General features: G+C 42.0%; 1 protein-coding gene across 20 annotated transcripts in view; it reads left to right on the top strand.

Annotated features, from left to right (window-relative positions):
* PAK3 (p21 (RAC1) activated kinase 3) overlaps window positions 1–23,424 on the top strand; it is a 251,199-nt gene that overhangs the window by 170,874 nt on the left and 56,901 nt on the right. For 18 of the 20 annotated variants that reach the window (XM_019426867.2, XM_053891251.1, XM_053891249.1 and 15 more), the window contains 5 exons: window positions 8,384–8,484; window positions 10,947–11,009; window positions 12,608–12,652; window positions 13,821–13,974; window positions 15,969–16,006. In XM_019426867.2, coding sequence (XP_019282412.1) covers window positions 8,384–8,484; window positions 10,947–11,009; window positions 12,608–12,652; window positions 13,821–13,974; window positions 15,969–16,006 — 401 coding nt within the window. The remainder of the gene's footprint in view (window positions 1–8,383; window positions 8,485–10,946; window positions 11,010–12,607; window positions 12,653–13,820; window positions 13,975–15,968; window positions 16,007–23,424) is intronic. The other 2 variants (XM_053891253.1, XM_053891254.1) reach the window with 2 other exon arrangements.

Genomic DNA, 23,424 nt, shown 5'->3' with positions numbered 1-23,424 from the left:
CTTTGAGAAGGCAAGCATAGCGCCATCCAGGGATTTCATCTGGGGGAGAATTGGGTGCTTTGCTGTACCTTGAACCCTGTCCAACTGTGTTGCCAACATATGCATTTGGCCCCGGAGTGGCACCTGGCAAGAGGTATGCCTGAATGAGTGCAGAGTCATCCCCACTGTTGAGGAAAAACAGCAACATTGCTGCCACCATCATCTTCAGCTATATAACAAGTATGTTAAAACATACCCTTCCTCCCTAAGGAATTTTTAGGGAACCTGGACCATTGTCTCCTCATCCATGAACACATAATGGCAGATAGGCATGACCTGTCTCCAGATATTGGGTCTCATTTCATATAATGAAGGTCATTCATCCATTCATTGATTTGTTCATTTGCTTATTCATCAAATATTTATTGAATTGGGTACTGTGTTAAGATAGATGTTGGGTTACAAAGGTGAAGAAGTCCCAGTTCCTGCCTTTAAGGATCTGATGGCCTAGCGAGGGACCCAGACAAGTCAGTCAATGATGAGAGTTTAGCGTGGTAAGTGCGATATAGAAGTGGGCACTGAGGAAGGGCATCTGTTCAAGACTGAGGGGAATTTAGAGAGGTGTTCTTGGAGGAAGTGACCACTGAACCGAGGTGAGTCTTAAAGGAGGAGTAGAACTCGCCATGTAAGGGATAGGTGGTCTTCTAGATAGAAGGAGCAGCATTATGAAGGCAGGCATGACACATTGTTAGTTGAGGCTCTCTGAATTCAACTACAAGTAGTTCCGAATAGCTAGTGCATTGATTGGGGGTGGGAGAGGGGTGGGAGATGGGGCCACGGAAGTAATTTGGGACAGTATCCTGGAGGGCTTGTATATGCCATGCTAAGGGCTTTGAATTTGATTTTGAAGCCAATGGGGAAGCATTGAAGCAGAGTAACGGTATCAGATTTGTGTTTCAAAATCTCACTCTAGCCCCAGGAGAAGAACGGATTGCGTGAAGGGGGGGGGGAATGGAAGGAGACACATCAAGCTGTTGGAGTTAAGTAGGTGAAAAATGACAGTGCCTGGCCTAAGAGCCAGTATCAGTAAGAGCAGAAAAGGACAATGCAGAGGGAATACTCAGGAGGAAGCCTTAACAGAGCTAGGAAACCAAGCAGATGATGAGAAACTGGAGGAGGGTGAGGTAGGGAACACAGGAGGGGTTGTAATTTCTTGCTTCACATGGGAGAAGACAGAGAATTTGTTTACTTTTGAAAATATTTAGAGTGAGGGGTTTGTGAGGCATCCAGATAGAGCTGTTCAAAATGCAACTCCATGGGGTCAGGATACAGCAGAGAGGTCAGGGCTGGACAGACATACAGGGAGTCACTAGTGTAGATGGGAAACCATACAAGTAGGTGAGGTGACTGAAAGGCGAAGCATGTTGGTAAGAAGAGATGAGGACTTCAGACAGCTCCTGGGAACTACCGTTTAGAGTCAATGGAAGACCCAGAAATGCAGGAACAGGCTCTAGGAAAGGATTGTGTGAAAGATGGCAGCAAGGATTTAGTTTCATGAACTTCATTGTCAGCAATGTCAGTTTTGCCTGAGAGGTCAGCGATTGTAAGGACTGGAAAGTGGGCATTTTCAAGGAGGAGATTAATTTGAGACCTCAGAGACTTGTTGCAATGGTTTGGAGAGTGCGGGTTAAGGAAGCCTACGTTGCCTTTTCAAGAAATTTATGCCAAAGAAGGCAAGGCTGAGAGACTGTGGCAGTGAGAGAAAGTTGTGAGGTGGCAGAGGGTTTTAATTTTTAACAACAAAAGAGATCTCAGCAGGTCTTAGAGGCCAGATAGGAAGCGTCAGTAGAGAGGGAGCGATCGAAGATACAAGAATAATAGGCAATAATTGGTGGTGTTAGACTCTTGGAGAAGTGACAGGGACTGGCGTCTAAAGCACCAGTGAAGGAATAAACCTTAGGCAGAAGGAGGGAACATTGCTTCCAGTGAGACATGAGAAGATGTTACTGAGGGAGATCAACCCAACTGGAATGGGAGAGGAAGCGAAGTCAGAGGAGTTCCAAACTGATGGCCTCCAGTTTTCTCAGTGAAGTAGAAGGAATTTCATATGTGGAAAGTCAAGGAGGAGAGGGTGAGGCAGATGTTTGGGTAAAGTGGAAACATTCTGGAATATTCAGTAAGAATAAGTGGGAAAGGAAGTTGGTGACGGGTAAAAAGAATATTGTCACGTGCCATCAATGACCCAACTATGATCTCTGACTTTTGTAGTATGAACCAATCTGCATGGCTGTGTAATTTTTTTTCCTCCAACAACTCATCAGCCTCAGTATAGAAGAGGAGGTTTCATGGTTGGATTGTATCAGAGTAGGTTTTTGTAGGAGAATTGCAAGAGCAGGTCAAAGGGCGGCACTGCTTCCAGGGCAGTGGCTTAAGAGCAATTTACATAATGAAGCACCGGTGCCTGGGTGACTCAGCCGGTTAAGCATCCAACTCTTGATTTCAGCTCAGGTCTTGATATCACAGTTCGTGAGTTCAAACCCTGTATCAGACTCTGCAGTGACAGCACAGAGCCTGCTTGGGATTCTCTCTCTTTCCCTCTGTCTCTGCCCCCCCCCCCCGCCCCACTCACGTGCGCTCTTTCTCTCAAATAAAGAAACTTAAATTTTAAATGATGGATGAAAGAGTCTAGGCAGGAGAAAGCTAGGAACTTGGCTAAAAATGGAGGGATCCAAAAACTAGAGGCTTTATTGAGATAAAAAAAACAAAATAGGATTAAGGGCTGGAAAGAGAGGGCTAGAAGGATGGGAGGCTGGGATAACGGAGTTTAATATTTCAATGAAAGGGTCATTCTGGATATTGAAAAGGCCTGGGGTACCTTTGGTCCTCCACTCCATCTGCACATCATCTATGGAGCTTAGAAAATCATTTGCCTAGGTCCCACCCCCAGAAATCCTGCTACAGTAGGTCCTGGGTGGGCCTTAGACACTGGTCTTCCATGGAACTCGACCGGTTATTCTGATGAGCAGCCTTGGTTGAGAACCCCTGCGTTAGTGGTGGCCATGGGAGTAGACTGAAGTCAGAGGGAGCTGAAATTCATTAGAAATGAGGGAGGCCAAGGAGTTAAAAGGAAAGAGTGTGAAAGAAGTGTCTACTCATGTATCATGTTTCACAGAGCAATGTCAGCATTGAGGGAAGGAAGGAAGACTGGGAGCCCAAGTCCTCAATGGATAAGGGGACTTAGACAGGGAGCACTTAATGGCAATAACCTCAAAGGAGGGGGCTTTGTAGGCAAGTGCAGAAGTACTGATCTCAGATAAATGGGTTGGAATGACAAGCGGGCAACCCTGCCCTCCCCCATTCTTCCAGGCCTAAGGACATTGGATGGGGACGAATGAGAAGCATCCATCAGAATGATTTGAGGAAGTGGTAGCCTCCTTGGAGGGTAGAATTTAAAGTTGTTTTTCTCCACCCCAGTTGCTTTTTTTAAATGTTTATTTATTTTTGAGAGCGAGGAGAGAGAGAGAGAGAGAGAGAGAGAACGAGAACGAGAGAGAACGAGTGGGGGAAGGGCAGAGAGAGAGGGTGACAACAGAATCCGAGGCAGGCTCCAGGCTAAAGCTGTCAGCACCGAGCCTGATGCAGGGCTTGAACTCATGAACCGTGAGATCATGACCTGAGCCAAAGTCGGAAGCTTAACTGACTGAGCCACCCAGTCGCCCCTTCACCCAAGTTGATTAATGGAAATACCTGAAGAGCTTTAAACATTAAAGGTGCTGGGGTCTCCCCCAGAATAACTGAATCTGAATCTCTGGGGGTGAGGCTCTAATATCTCTCTCTCTTCTCTCTCATAAGTTTCCCAGATGAGAGTGATGCACTGTGAATTTTGGGAAAAGGAGGCAAGAAGTGAAGAGAACATTTAATGAAGAGGTTGAAGGTGTAGGGGTATTGGTAATGGGGCAAGCTGTAGCCACTGGGGAAATGCAGAATACTGATTGGGGTAAGGTGTATAGGAGATGATAGATTATTAGAGGGGCTTTTTCTTTTTCTTTAAAAGGTGGTGGAATGGAGAGAGATGTCAGGATGAGAGACTCTGGAGGGGTTCGCTGGCCCCTGGAATGAGAACTCATGTACACCCAGAGGGTCCCAGGGCGAAACACTTTGCTGTCTATGATGTGGCCTTCATGCTGTGTTCCAGTAGTACATGGGTGATACCCTTAGAAAGTAGTACTCATTTGGGCTTCTGCTCTCTGCAGATATCAACCCAGAGCTGATCAAGCTGAGTCTTATCAACCCAAGATTCAGGTTAGACAGAATGTTAATGTAAACGACCAATGCTCAGCAGAATTTTCTGGAGGAGATATGTTTTCGTGTTCCTGAAAAGAACAAAAGACAAAAAATTCTCATCTACGCTTCTTTCAATACTAAACATTTTCTGAAGACGAGGACTCAAAAATGTTGAGTTTTTTTTTTAATGTTCCCGAATAGTAAATAGTGTAACTATTAAGAACTTAGGTTCTAGAGACACAGGCCCTTGGTTCAAACTCTGGCTCTGATACCTGCCAGCTGTATAACCCTGGGTATGTGGTTGAACCTCACTCTCATTTTCCTTATGTAGAGAACAATAATTAAACCATAATCATAAGGCCTACCTAATGTGACTGTGGTAGAGATTAAGTGAATATTCCATAAGTGATAATCATTAAGTGTACAGACATAAGCCAGGTGCTAGGGAATGTGAGAATGAATAAAATATAGGCTTTGATGTCAAGTATCTCAGTTTTAGCTAGGGCAACAAGTACGTAAAGTCTCCAGTGTTGACACGTGCCAAGCTCAGAGTTTGCCCTGGACAGGTCTGTGGGAGCATGAAGAGAAGGGCATTTAGCTTTGTCTGCAGAGGGAGGACAGGACAAGACTTGCCAAAGAAGAGGAAGCCCAAGAGTGAAGAGTAAGGACTACTGGGAGTTATCCACCCAAAGTGCAGGAGGTAGGGGGAGGAATCATGGTAAGAGATAAGACTTTCCAGGCCTTAGCCTAGCATGAAATTTTGGCAGTAAGAGAAAATCCAGCAGTTTGGGGAGCCTGACATGGGTGTGGGACAGTGGGGGCTATGGCAAGAATAGACGATGGAGAGGAAAGCTGGGGGCAGATCCTGGAGGTCCTTGGGTAGCATGCCAACAAGCATGAACTTTTACCATATGGGTAATGGGGAGCCATTTAAGAATAATAAGGGCGGAAATGTGGTCAGATTTGTATATTTCACAGGTTACTCTGGCCACAAAGTAATGAATTACAGGCGACAAGATTGGAGGCAATAAGACTAGGTGAGAAATGCTAGCACCTTGGACTGAGGTAATGGTGTGTGCGGACGAAAGGAAGATGATGGATTCGAGATGAGTCTAGGAGATAGAATATAACTTGGTGACCAATTCAGATAGAAATACAGTGGGAGTCAAAGAAGCTCCCAAGTTTATGGCTTGGGCAGTTGGGCCAGTGCCAAATTACCTAATAGCCAGAATAAGCAGGTGCTGTGGGCCCAGCAAATTAGGGGCACCCCAAACATGGCCACATATTTATTTTGTACATGTAGTTTTTAGAAAGACCTAACCATCATAGGCACATAAGAACTTTTTGGACTTTCTTACCTTTTTACGCTTTAGTATTTTTATTTGAATTACCTGTGTGTGGGGGGGGGGGGTCATAATCTTTTCATTGCTCAGGGCCTCCCAAAGGAGGAGGTATCTGAAGTCTGAATCCTTCTCTGATCTGGGTGGTTAGTGGTGTCATTTCACTGAGAGAACATGGACATTGGAGGAAGGGCAAGTTTGGGCTTCCTTCCTGCCTTCGTTATGCTTAGCCCTGAGTGAAGGGAATGGCATTATTAGGGTGGTAAGGGACTGGCGATCCTTACCTTCTAGAGCCTTGGTCTTCTAGAGTGACTCCATTAAGCCAATTCATATAGATCAGCTCAGGTAGAGTGTTTATGTCCAAGTCAACATGGTTCAAACATTCAGTCAATACTAATGGAAAGTAGGGAGAGACTACTGGTAAGAGAGATCATGAGTGCAAGTTGATGCAATGATTGAAGACATAGATTAAGCTACAAGTTCTCATCCTGGAGCCCAGGGGAGTTTTGAACCTCTGAAATTATATGCAGAATTGGGTAGATGTGTGCAGTACATTTTATGGGCAGGAACTCCACAGCTTTCTAAAGATTTTTCAAAGTGGTCTTTGACCCCAAGAAAGTCACCAACCACCAGGAGTAGATGAACTATAAAGTGAATAAAACCTCTTTAGAGTTCCTCACTTGCCTGGGGCTCTTCCAAGGCCCTAGGAGGGGCCCTAGGCAATTTCATATTGTTTTTACTTAAACGGGCCTGTTCTTCTCAAATTGTATAAAGTGTTTGGTCCCACAGTATCTGGATCTACTCCTGCCAACCACAGATTAGGGAATAGTATCTGGGAGTGGATGCCATCTATGAGGAATGAGTTTCAAGAAGGAATTGTTAAAGGCCAAAGACCGCATTACAAAAGGCAGAAGGGGAAGCAATGCCAATCAAATAAATAACAGTCACCAAGGGAGGAGAATCAGACCATGTTGTCAAGGAAATAGAGAGGTAGTCAACTTATGTCCAATATGGACGGGAGGGCAGGGAAGAGGCAAAACAAGGGAATGATCACAGGAGTATCTAGGGCACCTGTGGTGGTTCTGAACAAGGAAACATGGCAGTCAAACAAGGGGGAGTTGGTAGCCATGGTGCAAAAACATGCAGCGAAGTAGGAACACCAACAAAAAAACCTCTACGCTTCACTGTTAGGTTACGATAATATTCAATAAAGTAGGCTTGCTGCAAAACTGACATCTGTACTGAAGTTTAGATGGCACATAGGTACTTTTCAAAATGAGTCCTAAATGTGTTCTATGGCCAGGCAGAGGCACTGAGTGACCCTTGTCCCCCCCCCCCCCCCGCAACCCCCTACCTCCAGCCTTTCTTTCCTAATCCTGTGTCCTACTCTTCTTACTACTTGAATTTCCATATTTTTTCCCCATATCTCTGTCCTCTGGCTGGAGATAGGGAGCAGAGAGAGAGGGTAGAAAGAAAAAAGAAGCCATAAAAATGACATTTGAACACGAAAGGTTTTGAATCTAAAATTTCTCCTGGGTAACCCACAAAACCAGTAATCCATAATATGGTTAATTGAATGTTGTCTGAAATTCAGGCCAAGGAAATATCTATTTGAACCAGAATGTTCTAAATTGGCCACCCTGGGCATTTCTGAGGTTGACTGGTTTCAATTGGGCAAACCATGCTGACTTTCCCATTATTAGGAGGGTGAGTATTATTATTATTATTGTTATTATTATTATTATTATTATTATTTTTGAGTGTGAGATGTACCCTGATCAAAGTCACATTCTCAGATCTGTTTATATGCCTATTAGGGAATCTACTTGATGCCATTTTACATTTCCGCAGCGACTTCCTCCTGGAATCTATTTCAGGATAAACTAATTTCATTACAGTTCCCAACTTGATCTCTCCAGTGGTGATATCTTTAAAGGCTTTTGACATATTAACTGGGGATGTGCTCATTTACAATTGTGTCACTATGAAAAACCTGCTACTTGAGGACAATGATTTTGAGTGGCTAATATGACAGAATATATCAGGGACATGGAAAAAGAGCTACAGACTAGAATGTGTAAACCAAGGCATTGGTTTGAGGTTACTGAGAACTAAATAAAATTAATTCAGCAGAAAGCAGTGATTTGTGTGTTTGCTTTTACTAACAAAGTGCTGGGTAGGAAATGATTAAAAACATTTTTAAAGATAAAGATTTGTGACATGATTGATCTGCAATAGTGTTCTCATTGGAAGAAGACCAAGCTTCTATGCTTCATAATGTAAACGTGTAAATTAAACAAGTTCTAGCTGCTTGGTACTCAGCTATGGTTGACATGGAAATAGTTCATAACACTTTTATGGATAGCTTCAGCATTTTCCCCTTCGTCCGTCCGTTCTAACAGTAAGCCTTAGCTTGACTTGAGCATAATGAATTTCTTCTTCAGTAAGTCCTATTTGATCCAACAAAGCCAGTTGAGCACAATCTACCTAGATACCTACTGGTTACATTATTCGACTGGTAAAGGAGATAAATCAGTTTGACCACAAGTTTTGTTTGAATTGGATTTTGGAAATTTGTAAATTATGGGGATGTAACGTTTTTGTCAAACTCTCAGCTAATTCTGCAAATGAAATTGTAATTTCTGGAGTGGAATACTGTGAAAGTTGTGTTGGAATCGATTGTCTTTCACCTTTGTAACTGTTTTCATGAACCAAATTGTACAACTTATGGATGACAAAACTATAGCCCAAATAAATACATGTTAACATTTTGCCTTTAGCCAATAAGAAGAAAGAGAAAGAACGCCCAGAGATCTCTCTTCCTTCAGACTTTGAACATACGATTCATGTGGGGTTTGACGCAGTCACCGGGGAGTTCACTGTAAGTAAGCTCCTTATTTTGTTTTGCAAGCCATGAAAAGTTCCTTTGTGAAAATAGGTTTCAAGAAAGCATTTCCATGTCACAGACATGGACACAGACAGAGACAATCACAGGTGGAACTAGAGAGTGGCAAGAGTACTGGTAAAATTATTTTGTCCATTATAAAAATGTCTGATCGCAGTTAGTCTGTTGAGTCTGCGCTTTATTGTTTGAAGTGAATCAGAGAATCATGGATTCAACTTGACCAGCGAAGACAGCCTATCTGAATAATTTGGGCTTTACATTGGAATCTGGATTACCCAGATCAGCGAACCAAGCTAACCAAAAATCTCTGTAAAATCGACCTGTTCTCCGCTTTGATTCCAAGAACATAGCTTATCTTTAGACTTATTAACGGGTGTATTTTATAGACATTCAAAACAGCAAACCCCATGTTTCGGGAAGAATATTTATGGATATAAAACATGTGCTATAGTGGTCATGTGCTTTATAGATATACAGTCCACAATTAATATCAGTAAGAATTCACCAGAAAGACCATAGCTGTAGATTCAGCCTTTCTTTGGATATATTTTTTTAAGATCTGGCATATTTGTCTTTAGATGGATGAAGGAAAAGATGTGGCTAGAAATATGTCCCCAGGAGGATCAACTACCTTTTTCCATCCTAGTAAGGATCTCAATAAAAATGTACATTCTGAGATAACGAGTAATTTTGAATGCCTTCAGAAAAAAAAAATCTTCGATGGTATCATCACCACTGATTCTTGGGTTCTTAAACCAGAGATAATTTTAGATATTAAATAATTGAAGTTTCTGTTTTTAAAACTTGATGGTTAGTGAGTAGACTGTCATATGAATAAGTGAACAAAAAAGAGAGGGGGACACATTAACTTGCTTTGGAGAAGCAAACCAAGGTCTCTGAATTGACAGCCAAATTACTTTTTATTTTTTTCTGGAAGTAAGCAATACGAGAATAAAATCGAAACTGAGTCAACATCTTGGCCTTGTAAAGTGATGTGAGCTGATTATTTCTATGCTCTCAGTAGCAAGCAGAAGAGAACAGAAAGAGGTACTGTCATTGATAAAGTCGAGATACCGGTAGGATTTAACCAATTTCGTTACTGGAGTCAGAGACATTATTCAAATGGCTTTGAGTTTGAGTCTGGCTGCTGTTCTTTACTGTATTTGAGGATATTCTCTTAGCTGCACTTCGGAAATATAACCTTACTGACTCCACTGCAACTACCACCATCACCACTAATAATAATAATAATAATAATAATAATAATTTTTATAAGCTGACTTTTTGACATTCAAAACAGTAAAAGCACTTAAACTATAAATTTTGTCTAATAACTCTTCCCTGTTTTTATTTTAAGAACATTATGTTTCTAGCTCGGACCTTTTTTTGTTTTCTATGTTGCTTTTCTTCTGTTTAAACTGCTCTTAGGTTTTATTGCAGTCATGCCATGTTTTTCTTTTCTCTTCCTTTCTGTGGTCTGATGTGAAAGCTTTCTCCTCTGCTGTTCTCATGTGACATTCTGGTTCCTTTCCAATTTTTTTTTATTTCTTCTGCTCTTTCCAACTTGCTTGACATCTTAAGATACGATCTATCTTTAGCTCCTTCTTTGTTCTTTTGGGGTTCTGAATGGAAATGAAGGAAAGTGAGTCACCATCATCTTGCTGACCACATCTTCACTTCGCTGTCAGTTAGAACCCAAAGAACCAACCAGAGAGGGTGGGGTGGGTGGGTTATGTGATGGGCAGGCTTTCCAGTTGTGAACAACCTGTTCGATGCAATTGAACCAAACCAAAACATCTGCCCCTTGGTCCCCCAAGCCCAATTTAAAATAAAGCATCTGTTTGGATGCAGTCAGTTGTTAGAAGTCCTTTGAAATATACAGATAAGACACTGGCTAAATTTGGGTATCTGATGCACTGTTGGCCTCTTGATGATCTTTCAAAACTGCTTGTCCGCCCGTCATATTTAAAGACGCCAAATTCTTCCCTTTTTTACTATCTTCACCGATGGTTTACATTTCCTAACTTGAAAAACTACCATAATGATCAAGAGCTTTTAAAATCATTTTGTTGGTAGCATTTAAAATTGGGTCCTATCTGCCCTGGTACCACTCACTTATTGTGTGTGTGTGTGTGTGTGTGTGTGTGTGTGTGTGCGCGCGCGCACGTGTGTGCGTGCAGAAGGGGGAGGGGCATATTACTGAATTTGATCACTGCGGTGGCTTAGGTTGGATTTTGAGCCATCTGTTGAACTGTGTCGTTCAGTTGTCTTACAAGGGCCTGTCATTGTCCTATGGCTAGCTGGCCCATGTAATCTTGTGTACCTGGGTACACTCTTGGACCCTGAGATTAAAATTAGGTTGGGAGGTGAGATTTGGGGTACCGAACTATTACAAGTCCTTACCCTTTATATTGCCATTTTTGTCCCAAATACTTTAGAACTCCCCCTTCCAGACCTCTCGACCTGTGACGGTCGCTTCAAGTCAATCAGAGGGAAAAATGGTATGAGTGATATAAATGATCATTTCTTATGATAAGATAAATGCTTGGCCTGTCGTATCATGCTGCCATTCTCCTGGGCTACACGGGACAATCCCCAGCTTGTCGTACATCTGGTCGTTATTGTACACGTGGTGAGGCATTGATATGTGCTCCTGCTTCTGATGCTCATACGTCTAGGCCTCCATTAGCTGTCTTAACTTTTGGGATTTGTACGTCAATTTGGAGTAATGAGATGGCTTTCTGATTATGTGCCTCTGTGGCAGACATTCAAATTTAAGGGTCAGGTTTCATTGATGAACTACTAGTTTATCTCAACTTACAAAAGACAAAAGAAATTGTGTCAGCAGTGTAGCCATGTGGTAAGTACAGTTGTCTGAAGGATCTTCTGCAATTGGCAGCATGTTTTCCTGCTGTCTAGTGATCTCCAGACATTTGTTTATCACAAAAGTTTAGAAGTGCCATGAGAATGTATAATAACTGCAAATATTCTAATAATTACGGTAATGACCATGCCAGTGATGTCTGCTCTAGTGGTTATGTGCAACGCATACCTGGTTTCGTAACACTTAATAACTCCTTTGGCCATTATAGTATTAACCAAATGCTATTAATTGCACTTAGAATCAGAACTGGGATCATGCATGGGCTCCTGAGTTCAAATATTTGGCTTAAGGCTTTAGCATCAAATTGCGTGATTAATGCATGTAAAAGTGTCATTTTCACTGTGCTTGGAGTAACCCCAAATGCCAGGAATCAAAGACCCATGTCCCGAATCGAACCAGTTGGGTCAAAGCATGTTTCTGTAGCACTGGAGACAATAGCTTTATTTGGACAAAGCTGTTATCTTTTCTCTGGTCTTCTTTTGTGGGGAGTGAGACTTCAGAGCTGTAGCATTAACATGGCAATTACTCATATATGGTTTGAAATGAAATGGTTTCCCTGCCCCTGGTCTAAAGGAACTCAAAGGCCGAGTCTGGCTGTGTGGGAAATCCTTAATCTAGTTTTCGTGACACCGGCCACGACTTTAACTACAAAGTACAGAAGAGTCACATCGATGGGAATGAAGTTGAATCTAGCGTCCCCACGTAGCCACCCTTTCAGTTGTAGCCACACAGACACTTCCCACGCGAAGCTGAAAATGGTGAACCAGAATTGGGAACTGAAATTTGTAAGTTCATCACATGGCCCCTGGCTACCTGTGATCACCCGGTTGTAAATACAACTTACAAATTATTGTCAAAGCTTTTCACGATGCCATCCTTCTTCCCTCCCCCACCCCCGAAGTCATGTTTTCGCCTTTTGGTAATCTCTCCAGTCATTTAATGGTAATTCTTATTATTGCATATTTATGGAGGACGCATCTGGCCAAAAGTGGAATTACGCATCCACTCCGTAGAACATTGTCGTTTTCTCTGTTTTCTTAAATCTGTCCTGCCCCTGATTTAGTTAATGCCTCTCTATTTTCATAACCGCCCCACTTTAGAAGGGATTACCCCCCTCCCCCATCCAGACCCATTGGTTTCATCTCCTCCCACCTTCTCAGTTGTCCCGCATTCTGTTTTAACTTTCTTTTCTTTCTTTATTTACGTCCATTACAGCCAGATCTCTATGGCTCACAGATGTGCCCAGGGAAGCTCCCAGAGGTGCGTCACAGGCCCAAAAGAAGCTTGCATCAAAGTGCTTCTTTGAGATGTCATAGCACTGCAGCAGCAGGTTCATGTGTGTGCAGTAGAGTTGTTGCTTGGCTTATATCACTTTTTTGTTGTCATTCCCAAACTCTGGAGGCCCACGTCACACATTGTTTTGCCGAGACTTCGTAGGACAAAGCCGCACAAATTGGGTCTAGATGCACTTCAGGAATGATGTGTCTGTCTCTCGCTCCAAGTCGCTCTTGGAGGGCGGACGATTATGAAATGGGGACATCCGGAGGCTGAATGTGTAGGAAAGAATGCTAAAATCCTCAAGGCACAACTAACCTTTCCATGTAATTGGTGCAATTGTCCTTGGTTAGATTTCCAAATACCCCTTCCTCTGTGCTCTAAATGCTTTAGACGATTGCAAATTCTCACAGGGCTTTGCCATGGTTGTCACAGTCCCCAGGTTCTGTGTGGCCAATGAACAAAGTGGGGAGGAGGGGACGGAGGGAGGAGAGGAGAAAGCTGCAGGGAGAACGCCCAAAGCAGCGTTAATGTTACCGTTTTGCATCTCCGTGGTTATCGCTCCTCTGCTATTCTATTTTTGTCTCCTCTCAGTCCCCCTCTGTATTAAAGCCCTTGACACCCCCTCCCCCAAATTACATTTTGTAATCACAGAGTATAAACTGAACCAAGGGTGAGGCTTTTCTTTTATTCGGAAAGATAACTCCGATTCCAACGTGCCCAGAAAGAGCTTATGTTATTCCAGTCATACAAAATCCATTGATCTGCACTATACTATACGGTGCCCAAATTTAGAGAAGTCTTGCTATGTCTGCCCTGAGTCGCCAGAAAAAATAAGCTAAGCCGTAAACATCATTTCATGGATGAGCAGAATTAATATGGAGGTGATTTTCATGCGCTTTTTTTTTCTATCACAGTCATACTCCCACCCACCCTTTTTAAGTTGGATCCTAGTTTTACCTATGTGTTTTAATTAGAGAAGAGAATGATTGCATTGTTAAGTTACTAACTTTAAATCGAGAGTGTAACTTCAGTTTCCCAAGTGTAATCCTACAGGTAGCATGGGCTTCTTGGTGAAGAACTTTACTGGAACATGAAAAGGCAGCTTACTGAATGTTCTGAGCTGCCATTCTTTCCCTTTGGTTGTCCACAGGGAATTCCTGAGCAGTGGGCACGGTTACTCCAAACCTCCAACATAACAAAGCTGGAACAGAAGAAGAATCCACAAGCCGTCCTAGACGTTCTCAAATTCTACGATTCCAAAGAAACCGTCAACAACCAGAAATATATGAGCTTTACATCCGGAGGTAAGAGTACATCGGAGGTATCAAAGAGAGAGGTGATTCTGATCTCAGAGCCTCAGGATTAGAACAGAATGCCTGGAGGGCGTCCGAAGTCAGTTCTGGTTCATTCTTCAAATGACTTTAACATAAGCAAATCGAAATATGGCTTGGGAGTTGAAGTTGATGTTAGGAGATTTTCTTGGGTGTTCGTAGAACTCAAGTAGGGATGTTGTTCAGTGAAGAAGACACTTAGTCACTTAGGATCAGGCCCTGTGATGTGCTCGTGAAATAAGAGGTGTATGGACCAGACCGTGGTCTCTCGAAGTTTATTTTATCTTTTAGATTCATTGAATTGTACCATGATGATACAGCACACATTTCATGGTTGCCAGGTTATTTTGATCCAACCTCAAAATGAGACCTAAAAAGGGAAATCATGTCTGTCTATTTATATGAAATCGAAATGACCGTATTTCTGCCAAATCTTGACTTCATTTGCTAGCATGTAGACCCAGCCATTGTTTGAAGCTTTGATGTTCGAGTTTGTACTATACGCAACTGAAAAACATATACCAAACAATATTTTGGCGTTTTGAGGAAGATGATCTGGGTTGCCTCCCTAGAACAACTTACTGTGTAAGTTGTATAACGTCTAAAAAAAAAAAAAAAGAGAGAGAGAGAGAATCCTATCATCAGTGCCCCAGCTGTAAAGCGTCCCTACCTCTCAGCATTGATTTAAATATAGGACAGGCTTGAAATATCTTCAAGAATGGTGCAAAGACACACCTGGAAGGGGAGGAGCATCTCATTTGGTCATAACAAATGTCAAAGCCCAAACTTAAGGCATATAGCAATTCACCTGCTCGATGGGGCAATTTTAATGGAGAAGATTGCTTAACTGCCGTTCTCCAGTGGAGAAAACCAAAAAAAGAAAAAAAGCAATCAAGGAGAGCTTTTCATGGTATTTAGTCTTCCACATAGAGTAAAATATCTAAGAGATCCTAGTGACACATCAAGCAATGCTTAATGTGAGGAAATCTAGAACTGTCCTCCAGGTTCACTGTAGAACTACAGGCGACCAAGACCAAAAATGCATCATTCCAGTATTTGTCTGAGCTGAGTGAAACTCACCAGACATTTTTGGGATGCTCTAGTGTGGCAACTAAGGAATAGGGTAGGAGGAGGTGGGGAGAAGAGAAATCGAAGGGAAGGAAGGGAGGGCAGAAGCGAGGAAGGAGAAGGAGAGAGGAGGATAAGGAAGAAGGAGGTGGGGGAGAAATTCTGGATATAGATGTCTAGGTTCATACCAATCAGGAGTAGGTGATCTCAATATTCTTCCATATGGATGAGATTCGCTGGAGGCCTTCATTAAGGTCTATAAAATGGTGTAGTAAGGATGCAGGGGTGTGAGCTATTTTAAGAAAAGTGAGGGGTGCCTGGGTGGCTCAGTCACTTAAGCGTCTGACTCGTGGTTTCAGCTCAGGTCATGATCTCACAGTTTGTGGGATCGAGCCCCACGTCAGGCTCTGTGCTGACAGCGTGGAGCCTACTTGGGATCCTCTCTCTCCCTCTCTCTCTGCCCCTCCCTTGCTCTCTCTCTCTCTCTCAAATAAGTTTGATTGATTGATTGATTGATTGATTGATTTTAGAGAGAGAGAGGGTGAGTTAGCAGGGGAAGGGCAGAGAAAGAGAGGGAGAGGATGTGAAGCAGGTACTACGCTGACAGCAGAGAACCTGATGTGGGGCCCAAACTCAGAGCCATCAGATCATGACCTGAACAGAAGTCAGATGCTTAACCGACTGAGCCACCCAGGCGTCCCATCAAAATAAATAAACTTTAAAAACAGAAAAGAAAAATCATGTCATTGTCATAGCATGTATTTAATACCGAATTGGAGAATCTCCTTCTGGTCAAAGGTTAAACCTGCATAGGTTATTATTTTTTTTTTATTAACTGTGGTCTCTAAATGAGGCAGTCTTTATGAAATAAAGGTGACATCTTTATCTTTACTTTTCAGATAAAAGCGCACACGGATACATAGCAGCCCATCCTTCGGTAAGTGAAAAATTGAAAATGGTTTAGAGTCCTCAGTGTTTCTGGCACTCCAACAGACTACTGTTGCACAGATTCAGCTTAGACATAGAATATTTTAAAAAACAGTTTTTTAGGGGTGCCTGGGTGGCTCAGTCGGTTAAGCGGCCGACTTCGGCTCAGGTCACGATCTCGCGGTCCGTGGGTTCGAGCCCCGCGTCGGGCTGTGTGCTGACAGCTTGGAGCCTGGAGCCTGTTTCGGATTCTGTGTCTCCCTCTCTCTGACCCTCCCCCGTTCATGCTCTGTCTCTCTCTGTCTCAAAAATAGATAAACGTTAAAAAAAATTAAAAAAAGTTTTTTAGAGGTATCATTTCGATATATAAAGTAAAAGGTATCATTTCAATGTATAAAATATATAATTATATATATAAATATAAAATATAGGATTTGTATATAAAATGTACAGAACATAAAATATATAACCCATTTTTAAGTATACAGTTTGACGACTCCAGGTAAATTTACATACGAGCGCTACCCTCACCACAGTCCAGTTTTAAAATACTTTCATCACCTCTTAAGATCCCTTAGGCCTGCTTACTGTTATTCCCCATCCCACCCCCACTGTAGCCCCAGGCAGTCACTAATCTGGTATTACAGATTTGTCTTTGTGGACATTTCGTGTAAATGAAATAATACAGCGTATGACCTTTCGGGATTGGCTTTCTTCACTCAGCATAATGCTCTTAGGATTCATCCAAGTTGTGTGTTATCAGTAGTTTGTTCCTTGTTATTGCTAAGCAGTATTCCATGGTATGGGTGTACCGCTGTTTAACAGTCTACCCTTTGGAGGATCTCTGGCCTGTTTACAGTTTTTGGCTATTCTAAATAAAGCTACTGTGAACATAGATGTTTAACCTTTAGGTAGTTAAATATGTTTCTCTTACATATAGAATCTTGCAAGTAATCATAATGATAGGGACTTCTCTTTACTGAACACTTAACAATGTGCCAGGCGCTGGGATAATAACATTTTTTCTTCATTTATTTTGAGAGTGAGAAAGAGCGTGAGCAGGGGAGGGGCAGAGAGATAGGGAGAGAGAGAGATCCCAAGCAGGCTCTGCACTGTCAGTGCAGAGCCCCGAATGAAGCATGAACGCATGAACCGTGAGATCGTGACCTGAGTCGAGATCAAGAGTTGGACGCTTAACTGGCTGAGCCACCCAGGCACCCCTGGGATCACACCATTTGACATTCACTTACCCTTTCTTGCAACCAAATTAGGTAAATTGTACCATTGTCTCCGTTTTACAGATGAAGTTCAGAGAGGTGAAGTAACTCATCTCAGGTCATACCCCTATACCTTTTAGTGTCACCTGTTCCAACAAACTGAGGTGCAGTGGCGAAGGTGACTTTGCCCAAAGTCACATAGACAGTTTTATCAGAGAAGTGACTAGAACATAAGTAACCTAGTTCAGAGTTCTTGGAAGTGATATGGTATCTGCAACCGTACCCATACGCATTAGACAGAACATTATCTTAGACAAAGCTTCCCTTTGTGTGATTTTATTTTGATATTTGATAGAAATTATTTCCTGCTTTGTTTGCTTCCTTAGGAGTGAAATAATTAGCAGTGGTCCAGTTTCCTGTTGGTTCGAAGAGTCATGGGTAATGAACCTTTTATAGAGGACAGATAGATGCTGGCCTCCTTGATATCACCCTGAGCAACACGTATGACAGCAGGAGGTCATTAGTGGTGAAGAGTAAAGGCTATGTAATAGCATGGCAGCTCCTCAAAAATTAAAAATAGAATTACCAGGGGTTCCCGGGTGGCTCAGTCGGTTAAGTGTCCAACTTCGGCTCAGATCATGATCTTGTGGTTCGTGAGTTCTAGCCCTGCGTCGGGCTCTGTGCTGACAGCTCAGAGCCTGGACCCTGCTTCAGAATCTGTGTCTCCCTCTCTCTGCCCCTCCCTCCCTCCCTCCCTCCTTCTCTCTCTCTCTCAAGAATAAATAAAATATTAAAAAGTACAGAATTACCACAGGATCCAGCAATCCCGCTTCTGGACTTATGCCCGAAAGAATTGAAAGCAAGTTTTCAAATGGATTTTTATACACCCATGTTCACAGCAGCATTATTCACAATATATAAAAGGTAGAAGCCACTCTCGTGTCCATCAGCAGATGATGGATAAATAAATGTGGTATATCCACGCCATGGTATATTATTCAGCCTTAAAAAGGAAGGACATTGTGACACGTGCTACCACGTGGATGAACCTTGAGGACATTGTGCCAATTGAAATAATCCAGTCATGAAAAGACAAATCCTGTATGTTTCTCCTTATATGAGGTATAGAGTACTCCATAGAAAGGGTTAAATTTTTGCAAGATGGAAAGGGTTCTGGAGATCGGTTGCACGACAGTGTGAATATACTTAATGCTACTGAACTGTACATTTGAACAATGGCTACGATGGTAGCTTTTATGTTATGCGTATTTTACCACAGTGAAAGAAAAAGAATGAAGGCTCTGAACCTAGGTGTTTTTAGTCTTACTCCTCCACTTACAAGCTGCGCAACTTTGGGAAAGCGGCTTAGCTTTGCTGAGCCCATCTTTCCTCAGCTTTGACTGGGTATAATAACGTTACCGACCTCCTAAAACCATATTACATACCATCAAATATGTCCATTTGCTATGAGAACTCAGAGAAAAGAGTTTGCTCTTCGCTGGGGAGGAGAAAGGGAGCAGGCCCTAGTCTCTAAGAGCTTAAGCTCAGTGCCTGGTACAAAATAGGTACTTGGTACATATTAGTTGAACACTGAGTTGGAAAATGCTTCATATAAAAGGTGGCATTTGAGCTAGATCTTGAAGGTCAGGTGGGATTTGGATCTGTGAAGATAGCGTGGGGCATTCTAAGCAAAAGAAAAAACATGGGAAAGGGCACAGTAGTCGGGAGGGCACGGGAACAAAAAGGTGTGGGTTTGAATGAAGACTGAGATATAAGAAAGGGAATCATAGGAATTAAGCTTTGAATGTTAAGTTGGAGCCAGATAATAGTGACCTTTACATACTAGTCTAAGAAATCTGACATTTTCTAGTAGACATTGGAAAGCCCTTGGAGTTTTTTGGACCAGGAGAATTAGGCAATTAAGAGTTATTTGACAGCAAATGTCCAAAATGAATTAAAGGCAGAAGATGAGGCTGGAGGAAGGGAGACCACTTGGGGGAGCAGCACAAGCATCCAGGCCTTAGGTGGTAATAAGGGCCTGAGATAGTAGCAGTAGGAATGGAGAGGAAGTTCAAATTCCGGACATGTTTAGGTTATTGACTGGATGTTGGAAAATAGGTTAAGGTCAAAGATTCATAGCAGGCTTAAAATGATATGAGGATGGCCAAAAAGACAAGGACACCCTTGTTCGGGAGTTGCAAGTTTTGTGAGAAGATGCTGAGTTTCCTGTTGGATAGTTCTGAGTTTGAAGGGCCAGAAGGACTTCCAGGTGGAGACATTTGATTAAACTACTTAACTAAGGTTGTGTTTCTATTGATTGAATGAACTGGATTAGACCCTTGAGTTCAGATTGGATCCCTTCAGTGGGACTCAGCTACTTAGGAATGGGAAGTAGAGAGGACCCTGTGCTCTCCTTATGGTTCTAGGAGGAGATTGCACTTGACACTGCTTATGTTTTTTTTTTTTTTTGTTTTTCTTTGCATTAGGAACCCTCCCAAGTAGACCTAGCTATCCTATAGGATCTGACTTAGTGGGGTTGGACTATCCCCTTATAAACGCAGCCTAAATTGATCACCAGTTTTGGCCTCCTTTACTAGCCTGGGTGGGAATTAAAATCGAAGCAGTGCTGTAGTCACTAAATATTTTTAACTAATGACTATATAATTAATATTGAATTCAGCAATACCTCCCATGGTCCTGTGACATCTGCTTTACTGCTCACTTGTGGTAGCTTCTTTGATATTAGTATATTAAACACTAAATATTATTCAGGGACCTACTCTTCAATTTAAGGCTACTTTAAAATGTTATATGTTTATTGTACTATTGAGAGTGAAGTAATGCATTTAGAATCCCGTACCGGTGTTCTGAGCGGAAGGTAACAACAGTAATATGAATAGGTCACGATTTGTGTCCAGAGAAGCTGGGTGTGTAGTTGGCACAGATTGAGCTTTTGATTTGAAGTCCTGGTTTATTTTGTTCACCTAGATTAGTGGTTCTTTCACTTCAGTGTGTATCAGAATTGCCCGGGGAGTTCGCAAGTCGATCGTGAGTGGAACCCTCAAATCTCCCTCTTAAACAAGCAGGAAAAGTGACCAAAGATCACATTTTGCATTATCTAAAGGCTCTAAGGTCCTTACTTCTAATTCCTTTGACCTTTAACAATTAAGCTCAAAGAAAGAAGAGTTTCCTAAGGTAGCTTCTCTAGCTAGTGTATTCTTCAGAGCAGGGTTTATAACTTATAGGCCATATGGATGGGCTTCAGAAGATCTATGAACCCTTGATATTATATGGAAAAGCACATATCTACCTGTAATCATTTGGAGAGATTGGCCAAACACTTCAGAATTCTAAAAGACTCCAGGACCCAGCTCAGGTAAAGAATTACCTCCCCTGCTGCACTGTGTGGCAAAAGAAGTGTATCACAAAAAATTTTTTAAGCTTATCTATTTGAAGGGGGGAGGGGGAGAGAGACAGAGACAGAATCCCAAGCAGGCTCTGTGCTGTCAGCACAGAGCCCGACATGGGGCTCGAACCCATGAACCTGAGATCGTGACCTGAGCTGAGCTCAAGCGTCAGACGCTTAACCAACTAAGCCACCCAGGTGCCCCACAAAATTTTAATAAGACAAAAATATTCTTTACTTGCTGTTCATCTATATTTTTTTGGCTTCTTTAAAACTTATTTTTAAGTTTTTATTTAAATTCCAGTTAGTTACCAGTGTAATTACTGTTAGTTTCAGGCATGCAATAGGGTGATTCAACACTCCCGTACAATACCTGATGCTCATCACAGCAAGCGCACTCCTGAATCCCCATGGCCTATTTCACCCGTCCCTCTACCCTCCTCACCTCTGGTCATCATCTGAAGAGAAACCGGAGTATCTATATATTTTTTTCAAGTTTAGACAGTCATAGTAATTTTCAGCCTAGAAGGAAGAGCATAGTGACATTATACCTGTGACTCCCAAAAAAGACCACCTGAGAAACCTGTTAATCAAGCGAAGCTGTTTATTAAACTTTAGCCGCAAGTAAGAGCCCTCCCTTTATAGAGCTTTAGCAGTGTCTTAGACAGGGGCTGTCAGGGGAGAACATTTGTAGGGTTTTAGAGCATGGCTATGTGATTTTAAAGCAGGTCTTATAAGGTTAGGATTGTGCGGTGTTTATGGTTAAATAGCTTTAGATTGGTGAAGCGAGAGTCTTGAAGAGAGTCTTGGTGAGCAAGGTGTTATTATGACTAAGTAAAATACTTCAGTCTTATCTTTCAAGAACAACCATTTCTTGAAGATGTTTTTGCTTGCTGTCAGTATTGTTTAACGTTAAGAACAGGAAAATATGCTGTCTCGATGCTGGTTTACCACAGGAAAAGAAAAATAACACTGCCCCACCCCAGTGTTAATTACACAGGCTGGACAAGGGACCAGTGCCTGGTCCTGGTATTATTTAGCACAGGGGCAGGAAATTATGTTGATTTCAGTTCTCCGTACCAATGCCTGGTGTTCTAGGTGTGTTCTGGGTAGCTAATGTTCCCTGGCCCATCCATCATGCAAAAGACAATGTCCCCTGAAGGACGCACATTCTTCTCAACCAACCAACCAGCCAATATGACAGCCTAGTGTTTGGTACCAGATAAACAGAAATACGGGTCTTCCTCCTCCCTTACAAACTTTCAAGAAGATGAAAGACTTTAGGTTTTCCAAATAGTCCCTTAGTCCATCCTTGGAGATGGAAAGTGTCCCCCATATTAAACGGGAATGGTGAGGATGGTAATGAATGTTGAGAAACTGATATTTTGCAGGTGCGTCTTGTTTACTGAAATAGCGATGGTTGAGATGTGCAAGCCTACATCTTGGTTAGTAGGACTGCTTGGTCTTTGTACCAGTCTGAGAAGCCCAGACCTAGGCCCATTATATTTGCCACAGGGATTATTTTTAGGTGCTCACAGGTTGTATATACACTCTCTTATGGAGGCCGCATGATGCATCGTATCAAATATATTAAAGGGCTCCCATATCCCATTTAATTTTTTTGCCATACACTTTTTCAAGTGATTTTTTAAAATAGTGCTTTTGACCATTAGTTGATTGCAGGTAGCATTAGAGTTATGGTTAAGCGTAATTTATTGGAAATCATCATAAATACTGAAGAACTGTTGCTAAATAAGACACTCTAACCTACAATTTGTTTTTTAATGTAATGCAATTCCTGTAAAATATATACTAAATTTAAGTAACTAAGTTGACATGTAGTTACACTTCATAGACACGTAATGAGACATTAATGACTTTAGATTTTAGAGGTTTTTGTAGCATTTTGGAGCCAATGATTTATTTCTGACTTCTCATATTTTCCTAGGCCCTCATAAAGGTTACTATCCCTAGGCATGGTTCATATTGCCCGGCAGATAAAATAACTTTGTTTGCCATATAAAAAGTAGTCAGTTGATAGGCAGGTTCTGCTCCTTCTACCAACGAACAGTAATTAGGTGCATTCTTGATCCCAGCCGGCGTAAGATAGAGCAGAACTTTCTGAAACAAAGTGATAGCAAAGCAGACACCAGTAACCTAAAGGCAGTTTCTTCCCGTGACCACTGAAGTGCCCTGAAGAGTTAGTCTTTCATAAGAAGAAACTGATTTTTTTTTATCTGAAAACTTAATGTCATTAACACATGTTGCTTTCAATGCAGCCACAATACAATGTAATAGCCTCGCTATTTTGCCTGGAATAAGAACAAATACAGGTGTATAAATAAGAAAACCAGGGGCACCCGGGTAGCTCAGTTGGTTGAGCGTCTGACTTGGGCTCAGGTCATAATCGCACAGGTTCGTGAGTTCGAGCCCCACATCAGGCTTTGCGCTGACAGCACGGAGCCTGCTTCGGGTTCTCCGTCTCCCTCTGAATGTGCCCCTCCTCCAATACCTCTCTTTCTCTCTTTTACTCTCTCTCTTTCTCTCAAAAATAAACATAAAACTTTAAAAAAAAATAAGAAAACCAATATCAAGTAAGCATTATCAATTTCAGTCTATAAACCACATATCAGGGCAAGCAAATATTCTTTCAAGTGCTTATAAATTCTAAGTTGTCTTCCTTTTCACAGTAGATAAATCTTGCTGTCTCCAATCCAATATATGATTACACCTTATAACTTTACCATCGGTTTATACATGATTGTAGAAAATCCATGTTGAATTTTCATCGTAGGCTGAGGTCCT

This window comes from Panthera pardus, unplaced genomic scaffold, assembly GCF_024362965.1.
Source record: "Panthera pardus isolate Hobbes unplaced genomic scaffold, ASM2436296v1 HiC_scaffold_27, whole genome shotgun sequence".
Lineage (NCBI taxonomy): Eukaryota > Metazoa > Chordata > Mammalia > Carnivora > Felidae > Panthera > Panthera pardus.
The sequence above is the reverse complement of the archived record's forward strand: the minus strand, read 5'-3'. Positions and strand labels throughout refer to the sequence as shown.